This window comes from Mobula birostris, chromosome 10, assembly GCF_030028105.1.
Source record: "Mobula birostris isolate sMobBir1 chromosome 10, sMobBir1.hap1, whole genome shotgun sequence".
In the NCBI taxonomy this organism is placed as follows: domain Eukaryota; kingdom Metazoa; phylum Chordata; class Chondrichthyes; order Myliobatiformes; family Myliobatidae; genus Mobula; species Mobula birostris.
Window position 1 is genome coordinate 103,091,308 of NC_092379.1, and position 20,779 is coordinate 103,112,086.

Sequence of the window (20,779 nt, forward strand, 5' to 3'; positions counted from 1 at the left end):
CTGCCAATTCTCAGTATGTTGTCTAGCTCTTCCTGGATGCTGATTTGGACTGCTTTATTTTATAATGAGATGTGAATGGAATGAAACATTACTCACTCATCAGATGAAACAGCTGATTGTTGATAGGCCTAGGAACTTTGCATAGTTCTTACTTGTTATCGTATTGCCTATCTTGTGTGGCAGCTGAGTGTAGAGTGCAAATTTAAAAATTGTTAACATTCTCCATACAGTGCTGTTTTATTAATGAAAATCACAAAATTGCAGTTACTGAAAATATGAAGCACTCAACAGGTTAAGTGGCAAATGTAGAAGAGGAACAGTTAACATTTGTAATCAAAGACCCATCTTTTCCTCTAACATATCTCATGAAGGGACGATGATGTAAAATGTTAATGATATTTTGTGCTCTATACAAAATAAACTTACTCTCAAGCTTACAGACAGTTGATCAGTCAGTCAGGTACTGGTGTGGCAAAATGGGAGAAATCTGTTCACAATTATCTAGGACTCCACTAATTGTAGGGTGGTCAATTGGGAGATTCCCCAAAGTAGTTCTCAGTAGCATATAACATTATTATAAAGCAGATGATTTAATTAATCAAATGACTGAATAAACAAAACTCATATGAAATGGCAAGGTTATGGATTTATTTCTCAGTACTTTGGGTGTTGAATTAGGTTAAACTTTACATTATTTAATTAAAGTTGAACATTTATTGTATTACTGTACATTTATTTAGCCATGTGCAATGATCCGGAGGTGATATGAGAGCTTAAGGTTAAGGAACCTTTAGGGAACAGTGATCACAGTATGATCGAGTTCACTTTGGAATTTGAGAAGGAGAAACTAAATTCCAACGTGTCGGTATTTCAGTGGAATAAAGGAAATTACAATGGCATGCGAGGAGAGCTGGCCAAAGTTGACTGGAAAGGGACACTAGCAGGAAGGTCAGCAGAGCAGCAATGGCTGGAGTTTCTGCGAAAAATGAGGGAGTGCAAGACAGATATTTTCCAAATAAGAAGAAATTTTTGAATGGAAGACGGACACTACCGTGGGTGATGAGTGAAGTCAGAGCCAAAGTAAAAGCAAAAGAGAGGGCATATAAGGAAGCCAAAGACAGAGGATTGGGAAGCTTTTAAAAACTTGCAGAAGGAAACTAAGGAGGTCATTAGGAAGGAAAAGATGAATCATGAAAGGATGCTAGTGACTAATATTTAAGAAGATACTAAAAGCTTTTTTAAGTATATAAAGAGAGTTGAGGGTAGATATAGGACCAATAGAAAATGACGCTGGAGATATTGTAATGAGAGATGCAGAGATGGCAGAGGAACTGAATGCATATTTTGCATCAGTCTTCATAGTGGAAGACATCTGTAGTACACCGGACATTCAAGAGTGTCAGGAAAGTGAAGTATGTGCAGTGAAAATTATGACTGAGCAGGTGCTCAGGAAGCTTAATGGTCTGAGGGTGGATAAATCTCCTGGTCCTGATGGAAGGTGCCCTTGGGTTCTGAAGAAAGTAGCTGGAGAGATTGCGGAGGCATTAACAATGATCTTTCAAGAATCGATAGATTCTGGCATTGTACCAGATGACTGGAAAATTGTAAATGTTACTCCACTATGTAAGAAAGCTGGGAGGCAGCAGAAAGGAAACTATAGACCTGTTAGCCTGACATCAGTGGTTGGGAAGTTGTTGGAATCGATTGTTAGGGATGAGATTACATGACAAGATAGGCCAAAGAAAGCATGGTTTTCTGAAAGGAAAATCCTGCCTGACAAACCTACTGCAATTTTTTTGAGGAAGTTACGAGAAGGATAGACAAAAGAGATGCAGTGGATATGGTGTACTTGGATTTTCAGAAGGCCTTTAACAAGGTGCTGCACATGAGGGTCGGTGTTGGGACTGCTGCTTTTTACGATGTATGTCAGTGATTTGGACTATGGGATTAATGGATTTGTGGCTAAATTTGCCAATGGTACAAAGATAGGTGGAGGAGTGGGTAGTGTTGAGGAAACAAGGAATATTGGAAAGTGTATGGTCATGCAGTTTGGTGAAAGAAATAAATGGGCAGACTATTATTTAGATGGGGAGAGAATTCAAAGTGCCAAGATGCAAAGTGACTTGAGAATCCTTGTGCAGGATATCCTAAAGGTTAACCTTCAGGTTGAGTTGCTGATGAAGAAGGCAAATGCAATGTTGGTATTCATTTCTAGAGGTGTAGAATATAAGAGCTGGGATATGATGTTGAGGCTCTATAAGGCACTTGTGAAACCGCACTTGGAGTATTGTGTACAGATACACGAAAATGATTCCAGGAATGAAATGATACCATATGAGGAACGTCTGGCAGCTCTTGGGCTGTATTCCCTGGAGTTCAGGAGAATGAAGGGGGATCTCATAGAAACGTTACAAATGTTAAAAGGCCTGAACAGATTAGATATGGCAAAGGTATTTCCCATGGTAGGCCTAGGACAAAAGGGAACGACTTCAGAATTGAAGGATATCTATTTAGAACAGAGATGCGGAGAAATTACTTTAGTCAGAGGCTGGCTGGTAGATCTGTGGAATTTGTTGCCACGAGTGGCTGTAGAGGCCAAGACATTGGGTGTATTTAAAGCAGAGATAGATAGGTTCTTGATTAGCCAGGGCATCAAAGGGTATGGAGAGAAGGCAGGGGAGTGGGGATGACTCGAAGATTTGGATCAGCCCATGATTGAATGACTGAGCAGACTCAATGGGCCAAATGGCCTCCTGCTCCTATATCTTATGGTCTTATTTACTTTTGCCTTTTCTCTTAAGCTTAAATTCACTATTCTAAATTATTTTGTTCATTGACTCTGTTCTCTTTGAGTTTTTTTTTTACTTTGTTCAACTTATCTTTCTTAAATATTAGAGGGAAAATAACAATTTTCCGATTTAATAGAAGAGTTCTTGAATTTAGTGAGGTTTAGTAGCTCGTTACAAAATGCCTTATTTTCTCAGCCAAATATCTTAACAGTCTGGCATGGAAACCATCCGACCCTGGTGATTTGTTGATAATACAGTTGCTCCATCAGAATCACATTAATTGAATGTAATTACAGACAACTCTAAAAGGTATTTGGACAGGTGCAAGGTTAAGAGAGCATTGCAGGGATATCGACCATGCACAGACAGATGAGCCTAGCTGAGATGGCATGGACAAGTTAAGCCAAAGGACCTTTCTGTTTATGATTCCTCCGTTATAGCTGTCATCCTTTACAGGATTCACTAATGTAAAATGTAGTATAAAATTTGTTCTTGTGAAATTTATGTGTTTAAAAAAAAAATTAAAAAAAACTTATCAATTTCATTTCTTGATGTTTGAGCGGATGCAGCTTCATGTTACAAAAATTATGATACAGACAGTTTTCTAGGAACAAGTCACATTCTCCATAAAGCAGGAGTTGGCTGTAGTTCTTTGTGTAGATGTACTTCTGATTTTTTTTGTTACACTCTTTATTCTGTCAGTGTTAAAACAATTTGTACCTTTCATGAATAAGATTATTACTAGAACAAATACCTTATTAGGAAATGGCCTCTAAATAAAGCAGTATTTGACTGCTTTGGAACAATACATCTGTTAACTTTGTGAATTAGTTCAGTTAAGCAATCTTAAATTTCAGTTTACTTTTTACAGATTTAAAAAGTCTCCTCAAACTTCTTATTTTTAGGCAAAAGAGGCCATAAAAGAAGCAGAACAAATTGATCCTGATAATATCTTCACACAGTTCAGTGTCTACAAGATTGCTATTTTGGAAAATGATGTACAAAAAGGTAATTGTAAGAACTGAAAATATTGGAGATACTTAATAAGTCAGTCAGCTTACAAATAGAGAGAAGCAGAATTAATGCTTCAGGTTAGTATTGGGTATGGCTTGGAGCAACCTGCCAGTAGTGGTGTTCCGATATCCACCTTGGCAAAAGAGATGGTGATTTGAGAGGTGTGTTGAAGTAGCCTTGTACCAGTTTCAGTCGATGTTCAGCAGACTAGCCTTCCATCGCAGAAAAAAGACGAGGAACCTGGGCAGATTGAATTCTTCTGAAAGCCCCCAACTGGCTTCTCCTTTCCCTTCCAGCACCCCACTTCCTTCTTCCCTTCCAACACCTCAACCCAAATGTTCCTAACCTGGGCATCTACTCTTGCCTACCTGCATCTCAGTGTTCCAAGTCAAATTTATTATCACTGTCTTATGTGATATGAATTTTATTTTGTGGCAGCTGTACAGTGCAAAGACATAAAGTTATTCTAAGTTACAAAAAGTATAGTCCAAAAGAGGAATATGGGTTCATGGTAGAGAGGAAGAATCTGTTTCTGAATCACTGAGTGGGTTTTTGAGCTGCTGTTACAAGTATTAACCCTCAACAATAATGATCAGTTAGGTGCAGAGAGAAACTCTATTTACTGCTCTTTGTATATTTCAATTATTGTAATTCTGTTTTTATTTTTCTCCTCTTAAATCCATTATCTCAACCTGTTCCTCCTTTTGTCTTCCAATGTCCCTAGTCTGCCACTGCCTTTTTGATTGCATCACCTTGTTTTTCTAACTTGTTAGCTTCTTATTCCCTTACAGGATAATTTTGAGTGAGCGTTCTCCTTGATTACTCTGTGTTCTTTTATCCTTACACATATTCCACAGTTGATTCTTCTGTCACCATCCTGTATAAGTGAGGAACCATCTACAAAAAAAAAAATAGGGTTTATGTATTTGTTCTTAGGTATTGCTTTACCTGATCTCCTTCCACCTCCCCTGTTTATGTTTTGATACAAATGGCCCCTTGGGATTATTTGCTATCATATACTGACACCTGTGCAGTTCTCCAGGACAATGAAGATTATCTGTGCAGAAGGTAGAATCTTTAATACCCTTACAACTACATCTCAATCCTGCAGTGTCAGGGCTGACTAACTAAGTAATTTTAATTCAAACATCCAGCAGCAGCTAGATAAATGAGAGCTTTAAGATGGTGAGGGAATTTATGCTGAACTGCTGTTTGGATTTGCCCAGTATTTAAACTGAACTTCCATTTGCAATTTACATGACAAATACTACATGACATCAAACTATCTTCTATAGAAATGCAAACTCAAAATCAGTATCAGAATCAGCATCAGGTTTAATATCACTGGCATATGTCGTGAAATTTGTAGTTTTGTGGCCGAAGTACATTGCAATACATAATAATCTTAAAAGCAACTACAATAAGAAATATTTACTGTATATAAACTAAATTACATAAGTAGTGCAAAAGGAGAGGAAAAAATATATTGTGAGCTGGTGTTCATGGGTTCATTGCCTATTCGGAAATCTGACAGCAGAGGGGAAGAAGCTGTTCTTGAAGTACTGAGTGTTTCAGGCTACTGTGCATCGTCCTTGATAGTAGCAATAAGAAGATGGCTTGTCCTGAATGATAGGAGTCCTTAAAGATGGATACCGCCTTCTCAAGGCATCACCTTTTGAAGGTGTTCTTGATGCTGGAGAGGCTAGTGCACATGATGGAGCTGGCTGAGTTTACAATTTTCTGCATTATATTCTGATCCTGTGCAGTGACCCCTTGGCTCTCCACTGTACACATGTAGAAACTTGCAAGAATCTTTATTGATGTACCAAGTCACCTTAATCCTTTTGAAATATTTCCACTGTCATACCTTCTTTGTAATTGCATCAATATGTTGGACCTAGGATAGATCTTCAGAGAGTTGACACCCAGGAACTTAAAATTACTCACTCTCTTCACTGCTAATCTCTCAATGAGGACTGCTCTCTATTCCCTTGACTTTTCCTTCTTGAAGTCCACGAGTAATTCCTTGGTCTTGCTGATGCTGAGTGCAGATTGTTATTGCAACACCACTGTTAATGATGGGTAACACCTTCTTGAGGCACTGCCTCTTGAAGATGTACTCGATGCTGGAGAGGGACATTCCTGTAATGGAGGAGTTGAACTATAAGATTGCGCTACAGCTCAGAAGCAGGCCCTTTGGCCCATCCAGTCCAGGCCAAGCTGCTTTACTTCCTAGTCCGATCTACCCACAGTCAGTCCATGGCCCTCTGTACCTCTCTGATCCACGTACCTATACAAACTTCTCTTAAATGTCTCAGGCCATTGACCTTTTATTTCTGATTTCAATCTTTTGCTTTTTTGACTTTCGAAAATATTTGTTATACTGTTAGGAATTAAAGGACCTTTAGAAAAGTTTTGTTCCTTTTCCAAAGAATTCGACACACCCAATACCTGCCAGTTAACCAGTGTTGAGTCATTTGCCTAGAAATTGTATCACGCAGTATCGTATTTCTGTGCACTATGCAATACAATTTCTGTGAAAAAGAAGGCATCGTTAAAATTCATGTTATCAACTCCTAGTCTAGATCCTTCATTTGTACATTGTACTGTCACGTGGAGGTTCCCAGAACCACATGTTTCTGGGATTTCTACTGCACGTATAGATTGCACCTTATATGTGGACTACTCATGTTCATGTAGGCCTTCATAGCATCTGTTAACCTGGTGAACAGTTTCCAAGCCAGCCCTTAGAATCTGAATCAGGTAGATCTTCTTTACATAACTGCTTAATTCCTTGTTTCTACAACCTCATCTGACCACTTGTCCCACTTATCAATTTGCTATTAAACCTGACTATGCACCTACAAACACTGACTATTCACCACTCCCGCAAACTCCCGAACTGGTAACTGCATCTCTACCTTATCTACTGAATTAGCCCTCTCTCCTTAGATCAAATGAATCCTGGTAGCTGGTTCTCACGGGAATTTTCAAGCAATCCTGATCTCTTCATTTACTGAATGGATCACCGTGTTTTCTGATTCCCCCCCACATTCACCCTTTGTTACCTGCCAACTTGGCCTTCCATTTCCGAGTGAGTATCACCTCCTCTCTTCATCGTTGCCTTAGACTTAATCTAATTAGCTTCAGGGTGTGTGTAAAGGAAAGATTCTTGCGCAAAAATATTTTGGTAGTTTGCATGCCGTGGGCCTTAAGTGCAGTGAAACTTCATTTCAGCGGATCCACAAATTGTTTGTTGTCCCACTGCATAGTGATTGACCCACCAATGGAATACCAGTCACTTCTAGAACCAGTGACCTTTTGTTAAAATTTCATGGAGGAAAGTAAATTGGATTGCAGAAGAGAAAGAGATCTAGGGGAACATGAGATAGATAAACATCGATTCAACGTAAAGGCAAGGAAGCTAGTTACATAGAAATAGAACCAGAAAAACGTACAGCACAAAACAGGCCCTTCGGCCCACAATGCTGTGTCAAACGTGTACTTACTTTAGAAATTACCTCGGGTTACCTATAGCCCTCTATTTTTCTAAGCTCCATGTACCTATCCAGGAGTCTCTGAAAAGAACCTATTGTATCTGCCTCTACCACCGTCGCCGGCAACCCATTCCATGCACTCACCACTCTCTGCATAAAAAAACTTACCCCTGACATCTCCTTGTTACCTACTTCCATGCACCTTAAAAGTGTGTCCTCTCGTGTTAGTCATTTCAGCCCTGGGGAAAAAGCCTCTGACTATCCACACGATCAATGCTTCTCATCACCTTATACACCTCTATAAAGTCACCTCTCATCGTCTATCACTCCAAGGAGAAAAGGCCAAGTTTACTCAACCTATCCTCATAAGGTATGCTCGCCAATCCAGGCAACATCCTTATAAATCTCCTCTGCACCCTTTCTATGGTTTCCATGTCCTTCCTGTAGTGAGGTGACCAGAATCGAGCACAGTATTCCAAGTGGGGTCTGACCAGGTCCTGTATAGCTGTAATATTACCTCTCTGCTCTTGAACTCAATCCCATGGTTGCTGAAGGCCAATACACCATATGCCTTCTTAATCACACAGTCAACACAGTCACACAGCAGCAGCTTTGAGTGTCTTATGGACTCGGACCCCAAGATCCCTCTGATCCTCCACATTGCCAGGAGTCTTGCCACCAATGCTATATTCTTCCATCATATTTGACCTACCAAAACGAACCACCTCACACTTATCCGGGTTGAACTCCATCTGCCACTTCTCAGCTTAGTTTTGCATCCTGTTGATGTCCTGCTGTAACCTCTGACAGCCCTCCACACTATCCACAACACCCCCAACCTTTGAGAGTCATCAACAAGTTTACTAACCCATCCCTCCACTTTCTCATCCAGGTCATTTATAAAAGTCACAATGAGAAGGGGTCCCAGAACAGATCAGGCACATCATTGTTCACCAACCTCCCAGCCTCTATGCAGAATATGACCTGTCTACAACCACCCTTTGCCTTCTGTGTGCAGCCCAGTTCTGGATCCACAAGGCAAGGTCCTCTTGGATCCCATGCCTTCTTACTCCCTTAATAATCCTTGCATTGGGTACCTTATCAAATTCCTTGCTGAAATCCATATACACTACATCTACTGCTTTACCTTCATCAGTCTTGAAAAAAATCAGTCAGGCTCCTAAGGCACAACTTGCCTTTGACAAAGCCATACTGACTATTCCTAATCATATTATGCCTCTCCAAATGTTCATAAGTCCTGCCTCTCAGGATTTTCTTCATCAACTTACCAACCACTGAAGTAAGACTCACTGGTCTATAATTCCTGGGCTATCTCTACTCCCTTTCTTGAATAAGGGAACAACATCTGCAACCCTCCAAAATCCTCCAGAATCTCTTCCATTCCCATTAATGATGCAAAGATCAAAGATCATTGCCAGAGGCGCAGCAATCTCCTCCCTCGCTTCCCACAGTAGCCTGGGGTATATCTCATCCAGTCCTGGTGACTTATCCAACTTGATGCTTTCCAAAAGCTCCAACACATCCTCTTTCTTAATATCTATATGCTCAAGCTTTTCAGTCCACTGTAAGTCATCCCTAAAATCGCCAAGGTCCTTTTCCGTAGTGAATATTGAAGCAAAGTATTCATTAAGTACCGCCTCTGCCTCCTCCGGTTCCATACACACTTTTCCACTGTCACAATTGATTGGTCCTGTTCTCTAACAACTTATCCTCTTGCTCTTCACATACTTGTAGAATGTCTTGGGGTTTTCCTTAATCCTGTTCACCAAGACCTTCTCATGGCCCCCTCTGGCTCTCTTAATTTCATTCTTAAGCTCCTTCCTGCTAGCCTTATAATTTTCTAAATCTCCCATCATTACCTAGTTTTTTGAACCTTTCGTAAACTTTTCTTTTCTTCTTGACTAGATTTTCAGCCCCCTTTGTACACCACAGTTCCTGTACCCTACCATCTTTTCCTTGTCTCATTAGAATGTACCTGTGCAGAACGCCGCACAAATATCTCCTGAACATTTGCCACATTTCTTCCGTACATTTCCCTGAGAACATCTGTTTCCAATTTATGCTTCCAAGTTCCTGCCTGATAGTGCGCATGTGCCGGTCGTGCATGCAGCCTGGTACAGCCGTTCCGATCTATTCTTACTTTCTTCTTCTTTTTAATTTACGTTATTTTTTGTATTTTTTTTCTCACGGTAACACTTCGAAGCTGCACCCTCTCTAACATGCTGGTAGAGAGAGTTTTATGTGGGTTTTCTTTAGCCCTGCAAATGGTTACATCCCAACACGCAGGACAGAAGCAAGGGTCGCATTGTGTACTTCACAGACCAGCAAAGACCGGCCGGCTTAGCGAACAGAGTGGTGGACACCCCTGCTGAAATCCGGAGGAAAACACACAGAGGGGGATCACAAAGCCGAGGAAAGAGGACCGGGTCGAGACAGCAGAGACTTTTGGAGAAGAGAAGTTCGGTGGGTAATACCGTTCTGGCTGACTGGAAGTGCGCTGAGAGCGGTAAGCATAAAGGAGTTCAGTGCTTACTGTTCTGGCTAACAACGGATGGTGCAATCTGGGGTATATTACAATCGAGGAACATATTTGCAGACTGGACATTGAACTTTTTACTGTTGGACTTCGGCCACATTCCACCATGATACAACACTTGGCGGCACGGGAGGTCGTTCCTGCCTGTGGCCATCGAACGCGCAGCTCCCCCCGTGGAGGGTCAGACACCCTGAGCCAATAGATTGGTCCTGGACTTATTTTCCATCTGGCATAGTTTGCATTTTGGTGTTTGATTGTTGGGGTTTTTTGTATTGCTATATTTACGCTCTATTCTTGGTTGGTGCGGTTGTAACGAAACCAAATTTCCCTCGGGGTTAATAAAGTATACCTTCTATCTATCTAGCTTATATTTTCTCTTACTTCAATTAAACGTTTTCCTAACTTGTCTGTTCCTATCTCTCTCCAATGCTATGGTAAAGGAGATAGAATTGTCATCTATATCTCTAAAATGCGCTCCCACTGAGAGACCTGACACCTGACCAGGTTCATTTTCCAGTACCAGATTTAGTACAGCCTCTCCTCTTATAAGCTTATCTACATACTGTGTCAAGAAACCTTCCTGAACGCACCTAACAAACTCCACCCCATCTAAACCCCTCGCTCTAGGGAGATGCCAATCAATATTGGGGAAATTAAAATCCCCCATCATGCCAACCCTGTTATTACTGCACCGTTCCAGAATCTGTCTCACTATCTGCTCCTCAATGCCCCTGTTACTATTGGGTGGTCTATAAAAAACCAGTAGAGTTATTGACCCCTTCCTGTTTCTAACTTCCACCCACAAAGACTCAGTAGACAATCCCTCCATGACTTCCTCCTTTTCTGAAACTAGTTAGTTACCAATCTTTGCTAGAATTGCATGGTTTAGGGAATGTTTGTTTGAGATTGAAGGGTAAATGAAGGATGAGAATTCTGGAACTAACAAGGAAATTCAATTTTTCTTTTAATGTAAATATAAAATATATATATACTGTATATAAATAAAATTTCCCTTTAAATTTCCCATAGGCTAATGCAGAAAGTATGTATTCTGTTTAATAATGGAGTTATTTCAAAGTAATGATATAAAATATGAATAGAAAGACATAATTTTTGAACATTTCTGTTATGCTTTAGCTGTGCAAGCGATTAAAATCATAGGGAAACTTGCAGAAAAGCCAGAAGGATGCGAGGATAAGATGTTAACTGACAGAATCCCAGTGACTGATATTTTGAGTCTTGCTGCACAAGTTGCTCTCGAGGTAAAGAAGATTAGTTTTGTAAGATCAGAATATTCAACAAAAAAATGCGCTACATGATGTAAATGATGCCCATTTGCGAAGTTCAGAACTGCTACTACTGGATGACTGACATACTTCAAAGTTCTGTACACTGTATATCAAAGTAACGTAACATTGTGGAATATATCTATTCAAAAATATTTATTACAATTGATACATCTGATTGATACAAAGAAATGCAGTAGAATGTGAGGGCTTATCTGATGGATGTCTGTAAAATTATGAAGTTTTTTGATGCAATTGATGCAGTGAAAATAGTCCCAATTGTGGGGAAGAGTATAGATAATCAACAAATCCAATTGGTAATTCAGAGGAAATGTGTTTATCTAAAGAATGGTAAGAATGCAAAGTTCACTACCAAATGTAGCAATTGAATTAATATTAGAGGTATACTGTACTTGAGGAAAGCTTGGGCAAGTATCTGACAGAGTAGGAAATATAGTGTTGAACTGATAGAATTGGATAATTGAAGTATAGAAGAGAGAACGCCTTACACTCATCTGTAAAACCAAAGTTCTCCATTGACATTAACGGTTCATGCAGGAACCCTGGAAAACATGCACCGCATCGTGGTTGCTGCTTTTTGACAAAGGAGAACATTGATGGTGAATAGTCATTGTCTTCAATATGCCAGCACAGCTTTTAGTAGTTTGGCTATTCCACTATTACTTTTCAGATCTACGACCACTAAGGAGGGCAGAGGCAACAGGTGGATCGGACCACCTCCACCTGCACAGCAACATGTTTTTAAATATATTGCTTGCCCTGCATTGTCACTGTCTCTATATATGGCAATTCTCTGCTCAATAACCTGCAGAAATACTTTCATGAGAAAGATGAGTTGATGACTCATCAGCCCCTTCTCAAAGATAGTTAGGGATGGGCAATAGATTGCCAATAACACCTGGGTAACAAAAAAAAAAGAATAAAATAGTTACTATTGTAAAAGTTTCATAGCTTTGTGGTTTGAGAAAATTAATTATTTGTGGTTCATATAGGAATATTCTCCAGTGTCTCAGAACTTATGTACCTTATCAAGTACTTTGAAGATGAAATCTTGAAGCTAACATTCATGTGCCTGATGAAAGCTAATGCATCTGCAAATGTTATTTACTTAAAAGAACTGTCTGAAATGTCTTTAGTCTTCTGCAATATCTGTTCATACACGTTTCATTTACTCATATTGGCCTTAACTCTTTCTCTGTTTTCCAGAAGAAGGGATAAGATGGCAATGAAATGGGGATTTCCACTCAATCAGAGGGCTTTGTTTTCCTCACCAGACTCCCCACACCTTATTCTATCTGTCATTTTCTGCCCATTCTCCTAATCTGCCCCAGTCCTTCTACAGACTCTCTGCTTCCTAAACATTACTTATCCCTTCACCTATCTTTAGATCATCTGCAAACTTGGCCACAAAGCCATCAATTCCCTCATCCAGAGCATTAACAAATAATGTGAAAACTAGCTGACCTATCATCAACAGCCTAATCCTACAGTTCAGCAAACAGTACAGTTAGTCAGCCAGTTTGAACACGAGTGTTACTGGTGATTCTTATGATATGTAAAGGGATAACTATATATATAGTAGAAAATATATGTTGAACTTCTTTTGAACTTGGTCCCAAGTGGAATTTAATATGCGTGCACTTTAGTGTTTCCAAGTTTAATCACTACAACAGAGGACAAATTTCTATCCTTTAAACTTTTGTTGACAAATTCCAACCATGTCCTTGTTAATTTCGGCAAAAATCCCAATGTTGAAAGTATTGTTTTAAAAAAAAGTTGAGAATGAAAGTTGTTAACTAATTGATGTTTCCTTTTAAAACAATCTAAATACATTTTGTAATGACTTAATATTTTAATATGTGATTAATGACACTTGTATGTCCTTAGAATGAGCAAGATGCTGCTGCCAGAAAAGCATTTGAGTATCTATGTGAATATTCCCAAGACAGTATTCAGTTATTCACAGCTCTCAGGTACAGAACTAGCATTAATGTGATGTAGTAAGTCAGGTTTCTTATTGGTTATTCAGAAAAATCAAACTACCTTTACAACTATGTCTGAGTGGTAACATTGCCCCCCCCCCCACCTCCGATTCAGTACTTCAACTCAATTTTAAATTTAAAAATTTTCTCCTGTTCATTTTTTACCTTTGGTACATAAGAAAGATTTCAAGGTCTTCTCTGTTGGAAATTATCACTAAGAAGGTTCTTCCTAACTGGTTGTCCATGTACTGCTCTCTATTACACTGGAGTACTCACAGAATATGACAACATTTGAAATTCATATGAAGCCATCTGCAGCTGATGGAAGCCACAAGGTGTCTGTATATAATTGTTAAAAACAACATGATCTTGCATCTTGAGCATTTCTTCCCCCGTTGTGCCAACTTAAAAAAGATTATGGTAAACATCCATATACTTTGTTAAGTTTCTCTGTTAAGATTTACTAATAAACTTGGGTCATGTTGTTTATTCAAACAGAAGCAAAAATTTTGGAAGGTACTGTAGAAGAACGTAGGGAGGTTCATCTAACCTGGCTGACGTTCACACGTGCTTCAGCATCAAGAGAAAGCAATCATTTGGTACTGAGCTATCTGAGTCCCAAATCCCCTCCCTCCAAGTCTTAGTCTTTGATATCTGGCCATCACCAACTCACAAACTCTGATCTTCAGAAATCTTCCAACCATCGATCTTTGGTTTTGAGTTTTAATCTACGGGTACCTCTGACATCCTGATCAATAGAAGGAGAACCCTCCCCCAAGACCTCTGCATTGACTTTCAAGTGTGTCCTGCTCCTAGTAATCCTGCAGGGTGCTCTGGTGCATATGAATTCTGGGCTTTGTGTATTAAAGTTTTTGAATGAAAGAACATAAATAGGAGCTGAAGTAAGCCATGCATTCGTCAAGCCTGCTCCACTCGTAGCTAATCTAAAGTTGCCCTGAGGTCCTCTTTCCTTCTTGTTCCCTGAAAACTAAAGACCAAGATAATTGTCTGTTGTGGCATTGATCAAAGTCACTGTAGAGACATTGAAGCTGGTGATATAGAAGTCTTTATTCAGCACAGCTAACAGACATCATTCTGGAGACATTCTTGCTAGAGGCTTACAAACCCAAAGGTGCATCACATTTTTATACCCTTAGGATCAATGGCAGCAGCATGTGATTCAATGAAATTTCAGTAGTTACAATGACATGGTTTACTTCAATACTTTGGGTTGACAAATGATTTTTTTGAGATACATAGTGGGAGCGCATTGTACTTCATGTTCGCCTCTGAAGTTCTAAACGCCTTTGGGAGAAACTGATGAACACAAATATTCTAAAATATTTTTGACAACGGAGAGCCAGGCACCCAGAAATAATGTTATTAGGGCTTCCTCTGAGTACATAAAATTGATACAGTAAGTACACAGATACCATCCTTGATACACTAAGTGACAACATCCGTCTGGCCTATCAGTTTGCACTCAAGACAACAGTGGTTTGATGAAAGCCAGTTAACACAATGCCATTGTTTTAATGTTTTGCTCTTGCATTTGCAATCTCTTAGTCTGTGGACCAGCCTGTGCTTTTAACTTCAATTTACTGCTTGCTTACAAAAAAAACTGAAGGCTAGTTGCAAGCTTCCTGAACAAACTTACATTTATAGTAAGAACTGAAGCCTGGTTCTTGTTTGAATTAAAATCTGCTATTTTCACATAACTCCTGAACACTCCCTAAAATTGTCTATAATGGCCTTGAATAAATTCAATAGTTCATCCTCCACAGCTCTCTGCCATAGACAATTCTTTCGATTGATGATCACTTAAGTATGAAATCCCTGTTCTTAAATGGCTGACCCCTTATTTTAAGTTGTAAGAATATATTTGAGATTTTAGACGATGTTTATGTGCTGTAATTTTGATGTACTGTAGCTTAATTTTCTTTTGAACAATTTATTTTAAGCAGAAGTTTAATTCACCTCGTGCCATCTATTTCGGACACAGAGGATAAAAACGTAAGGTAACTTACCTGCACCTGTATTCTGAATATTGCTGTGATCCAATGATACTGCTTTTCTTTAAGTGCCCTGTTAAAGGTTGTTACTGGTGGGGTGAATACAGTTTTGAATACTTCCCAGGATATTATTTTGAATTTCTTGCCCCTGAGACCTGATTACAGTATCTTGGAGAACATTTTGCAGAACTTTATTTGGAGTAAACCAAAGTTTAAGCTACGATTGCTTCTCTTCTCATTTATGCTTTCTACCTCATGGCACTGTGCAGCAGATTTTTGCAATGCTTGCTGTGAACAATGTGACCATTGATAAAAGATGTAGAAATTTTCCCATGCTAGTTCACATTAATTTTAGCATTAATAGGAACTCAAATCAAGATATTTTTAGTCTTTTGTTGTTGATCTGACCACTGAAATTCTTGATAGTAATAACTAGAACAAACTAACCAAAGTAAGATAGCTGTTCCTTGATAATCTTTTGATTATTCAGCCCTACTTCTATCCCAACCATAGGCTCCAGCATTATGGCAAAGTTTCTTATATGCTTTCCCTCTTACCAGTGTAAAAAGATGAGTGGGTAAGAATTAAAATTTAACCAAATTTTAAAGGGTATCCTTAATATGCTTCATGGTTATTGGGGAAGATCCTGGTTTCCATTGGTCCTTCTGGCTTCACCACTGTAGTTGATTAGCAAAATCACTCACCTGCATTTGTGTATATCCAACAAATGATTAAAAGTTTTTTCTGTACCAGTTCTGCGACTAAAGAGATACTTCCATGTACATTTTAATATTAATATGGATTTCCAAATCAGTATAGTGTGTGACTTGAAGGGGAGCTTGCAGTTGAAGGTAGTTTTCCCATATGCTTGCTGACCTTGTCCTCCTCAATAGAAGAGTTTACAGATTTGAGTTGCTGTGAGAGTAAATCAGATCAAGTAATTGCAATGTACTCTGTTGATGATACACACTGTAGCAGTTAATGCTGGTAGTGGAGGGATTGAATGTTAATTCCAAAGAAATGGATTGATTTGTCCTGGCACCACACACAAAATGCTGGAGGAACTCAGTGGGCCAGGCAGCACCTATGGAAAAAAGTGTAGTCGACGTTTCATTGACTGTATTTTTTTTCCATAGATGCTGCCTGGCCTGCTAAGTTCCTCCAGCATTTTGTGTGCGTTGCTCAGATTTCCAGCATCTGCAGATTTTATCTTGTTTGTGATTTGTCCTGAATGGCATTAACTATCTTAATCTAGCCAAGTGGAGAATATTCCTTTACAAACACAAGGAATTCTGCAGATGCTGGAAATTCAAACAACACACATTAAAGTTGCTGGTATTCCCTCACATTCTTGATTTGTGTGTTTTAGATGGTGGAGAGGTTTCGGTGTGCCTCTTATCTAAGAACTTTATCGTTGAGTTTCCAGTCAAGGGTGATGTTGAGTACACTGTCACCTTTATTGAATGTAATATTGGCCAGGCCTTGCTGCATGCTGGTATAGATTGTTTAATTTGCTGAGTTGCAAGTGGAGTTAAACATTACGTGATCATCAGCAAATATCTGTAGTTGTTACTTTATAATGGAAGAAAGGTCATCTGTGAAGCAGCTCAGAATGGTTGCCCAAAGGTCTTCACCTCAAGGAGCTGCTGGAGGGATGACTAAATCTGGGCTGATTGATTTTATATGACCACAATCAGTTTCCTTTCTGAAAAAGATATGGCTTCAACCATCAGAGTGATGCTGAATGATTTCAATTTTCCCAAGCTCTCTTTATACCACATTCAGTCAAATGTTACCGTGATTTCAATTGCAGGCTCCTTCATGTTACCTCTGGAATTCAGCTCCTTCATCCATCTTTGTTTGGAGTTTGTGTTGAGGTATGGAGCAGAGTGGTCCTGGTGGAATGCAGCTGTAAACAACTGTGCAACCTCCTCTGGTGGCTGTTGATTATACATTGTGTACCTGGAAATTGTAATTGGAGAGTCTGGTACATAATCATACTCATTCTTAAAAATCCTTACAAGTTATGTAATGGTGTTGCTTGACCAATCTACAGGATTCTTCCTCCAACTTAGATACAAGTCCCCAGATGTTTGTGAAGAGCAAATTTGCCATGGCCGTATTTGGTGCCTATTGATCAGGTGGTCCATTTGTTTTTCTTCCTCCATTTCAATCCAATGGCTGTGGTACGGCCCGGTAGGTTGCTTAGCATTTCAGTGGATATTTAAGAGTCAACTTCATTGGGCTTCACTATATAAAAATGGCAACTGTCTTCCCCTGAAGGATATGGGAGAATCAGATGGTCTTTTGTGAGAATACAGTAGTTTTTGTGGTGTTCTTTATTAAGAATCATTTTCTCCAACTTGTAGATCATTAATTGAATTTAAATTCTACAGATGATACTTTATAAGAAGCAGGGCTGCTTTGCCAAGTACATTTACTTGAGATCACCGACTTATGTACTTCATTAGGGAACTTTGCGACATTGTTGCTCAGTGATAAATTTTATAAAGGTGAATAATTGAGGCTTTTGATCTGAATATCCCGCAGTGGTAGTGAGAAGGGCTCCATGATTCTTTGAAGGAAGATCTAGAAATGTAACAAAGTATTTCAGCATCTCAAATGATTAGAAGACAGACTCTGAGATAGGAATGTAGTGAAGGGAGATCTTAGGATTGGAGCATTAGAAATAGGGTGAAATGGGAGTGATATTTGAGTGTTTGAAGCAGTGCTTACAACCCTATTAATCTGGAAGCTTGGAGGAAGACTGAAAGCAGGTTAAGAACTACATGAATATGTAATTATTCAATTTTGTATAAGAATTTAATGATAAAGAGGTCACTACTGGGTTACAGTTTGTGATTTTTCTACTCCACAAAACTGAACTTTACTGATGGAGGCAAGAATGTGCTAAAATTACACAATAAAAATATAAGAATTGGGAGCAGGAGTAGGACATTTTGCCCCTTGAGTTTCCTTTGACATTTATCACAGTTCTGAATATCTAATTAGTCTTTCCTACACTATACCTATAAATCATGACTCTCTTTAAATCCAGAAATTTATCAATCTCTGTTTTGAGTGAACTCAATGACTGAACCACTGTAGATTGAGAAGTCTAAAGGTTCAGCTCTCTCAAAGTGAAAAACATTTTCCTTATTTCAATCCTTACTGGCTTACTCTTTATACTGAGACTGTGATTACTGGTTCTTGACTCTTCAGCCAGGAAAGCATCTTTCTTTTCAAGCTGTATAGTAATTTTGGAAGCTTCAATAAAATTTCTCGTTCTTCTAAACTCTATAGAATCCAGACCTGGTTATATTTTGGAGCTAAAACATATATAGGTAGATTCTAACTCTTTAATCCTGCATTTATGGTACCTAATCATAAATATTTATTTTGGCAGATATGAACGACTGGACTCCCTGTTAACATATTTAAAGCTAGGTGGGTACAGTTATATTATTTTATGTTCAAAGGTTATTACATATACATTGTAATTTTTCAGCCATTTAAGTTAAATTATTAAATGCAGTATTAGTGGATGAACACAACACCTTATAACAAAAACACATCTCCTTTTAATCAAGGCACTTAGCTGTTCAATACTTAACATTGGACAGTATAATTATCAAATTTAAATGGTCCATTACAGTAAGCATGCTTTTATTGGCATCTTTCACTATAACTTTATAGACTGTACATTTTACATGATGTTTTGAACTCCTTTGCCAGTGAGAGTAAGAATAGCCTGATGTGGCTGCTGAATGTGTGACTGAGGATAGGGTTTCAGAATTCAGGATCATTGGACACTCTTCAGGGGAAGGTATTACCTGTACAAAAAGAGTGTGTTACACCCAAACACGAGGGGTCCAATATCCTTACAAGAAAGTTTACTAGAGTTGTTGGGGAGGGTTTAAACTGATTTGGGAAGAGGATGGAAACTGGAGGGATAGGGCTGAGGATGTGGCAGTTGGTATGCAAGTAGATGCAGTGTGTAATGTGTCTGTGAGGAACGACGAGCAGTTGATAGGGCAAAATTGCAGTCATTTGGAGGAGTTGAAGTGTAACTTGGGGGCAAAATTGAAAAGGGTGATGAATACATGACTGAAGATGTTATATTTGAACACATGCATTGTACAGAATCAGGTAAGTCATCTTCTAGCACATTTAGAGATTGGCAGGATTGACATTGTGGCTGACAGAAGATCACAGTTGGAAGCTTAGCATCCAAGGACACACATTGTATCAAAAGCATAGGCAGGTAAACACAGGGGGTGGGGTTGGTAAGAGCCTGTTGGTAAAAAATGAAATCAAATCCTTAGAAAGAGGTGACATAGGATCAGAATATCTAGAATCCTTGTGAGTTGAGTTTAAAAACTGCAAGGTTAAAAGGTCCCAATGGGAGGTATGTATCAGCCTCCGAACAGTAGCCAGGATGTAGGATACAAATTTCAGCAGGAGATAGAAAAGTCATTTAAAAAGGCGGTGTTATCATCATGGGGGATTTCAATATGTAGTTTGATCGGGGAAAATCAGGTTGGTGTTGGATCCTAAGAGAGGGAATTTGTAGAATGCCAAGTTTCCTTTTAGAGCAGCTTGTCACTGAGCCCACTAGGGGATAGGCAATTCTCAATTGGATGTTGTGTAATGAACTAAATTTGATTAGACAACTTAAGGTAAAGAAACCCTTAGGATGCAGTGAACATAATGTGATAGAATTTATCCTGCAGTTTGCGAGAGAGAGAGAGAAAGGCTAAACTCAATATATCATTATTACAGTGGAGTGAAGGGAATTACAGAAGTATGAGAGAGGAGCTGGCAGGGATGACGGCAGCACATCAGTGGCTGCAGTTTCTGGAAGCAGGATAGATCCATCCCAAAGGTGAAGAAGTATTTTAAAGGGGTTATGATGCAACTATGAGGGAAGTCAAAGATAGCATAAAAGCAAAAGAGAGACATATAATATAACAAAAATTAGTGGTCAGGTAGAGGATTGGGAAGCTTTTCAAAAACAACAACAAGGCAGCTAAAAAGCCATAAGGAGAGAAATAAATGAAATATGAAAGTAAGCTAGGCAATAATATAAAAGAGAATACCAAAAGTGTTTTTTTTTCCGGATATATAAAGAGTAAAAGAGATGAGAGGGGATATCTGATACTAAGAAAGTAACACTGAAGAGGTAGTAATGGGGGACAAAGAAAGGACAGATGAACTTAACAAATATTTTGTGTTAGTATTCACTGTGGAAGACATTAGCAGTATGCCAGAAATTCAAGATGTCAAGGGGTAGAAGTGAGTGTAGTTGCTGTTACTAAGGAGAATGTGTTTGGGAAGCTGAAAGGTCTGAAGGTTGATAAGCCACCTGGACCAGATGGACTGCACGCCGGGGTTCTGAAAGAGGTAGCTGAAGAGATTGTGGAGGCATCTTTCAAAAATAACTAGATTCTGGAATGGTTCAGGAGAATTGGAAAATTGCAAATGTCACTCCACTGCCTAAGAAGGGAGAGAGGCAGAAGAAAGGAAATTATAGGCCAGTGAGCCTGACTACAGTGGTTGGGAAAATTTTGGAGTCTATTATTATGGGTGAGGTTTTTGAGTACTTGGAGACACATGATCAA

General features: G+C 39.0%; 1 protein-coding gene across 1 annotated transcript in view; it reads left to right on the plus strand.

Annotated features, from left to right (window-relative positions):
• The window catches only part of tex11 (testis expressed 11), a 164,117-nt gene that overhangs the window by 107,131 nt on the left and 36,207 nt on the right, over nucleotides 1–20,779 (plus strand). Inside the window, exons 17-21 of the mRNA XM_072269761.1 lie at nucleotides 3,695–3,797; nucleotides 10,995–11,119; nucleotides 13,052–13,137; nucleotides 15,228–15,358; nucleotides 16,528–16,653. Coding sequence (XP_072125862.1) covers nucleotides 3,695–3,797; nucleotides 10,995–11,119; nucleotides 13,052–13,137; nucleotides 15,228–15,358; nucleotides 16,528–16,653 — 571 coding nt within the window. The remainder of the gene's footprint in view (nucleotides 1–3,694; nucleotides 3,798–10,994; nucleotides 11,120–13,051; nucleotides 13,138–15,227; nucleotides 15,359–16,527; nucleotides 16,654–20,779) is intronic.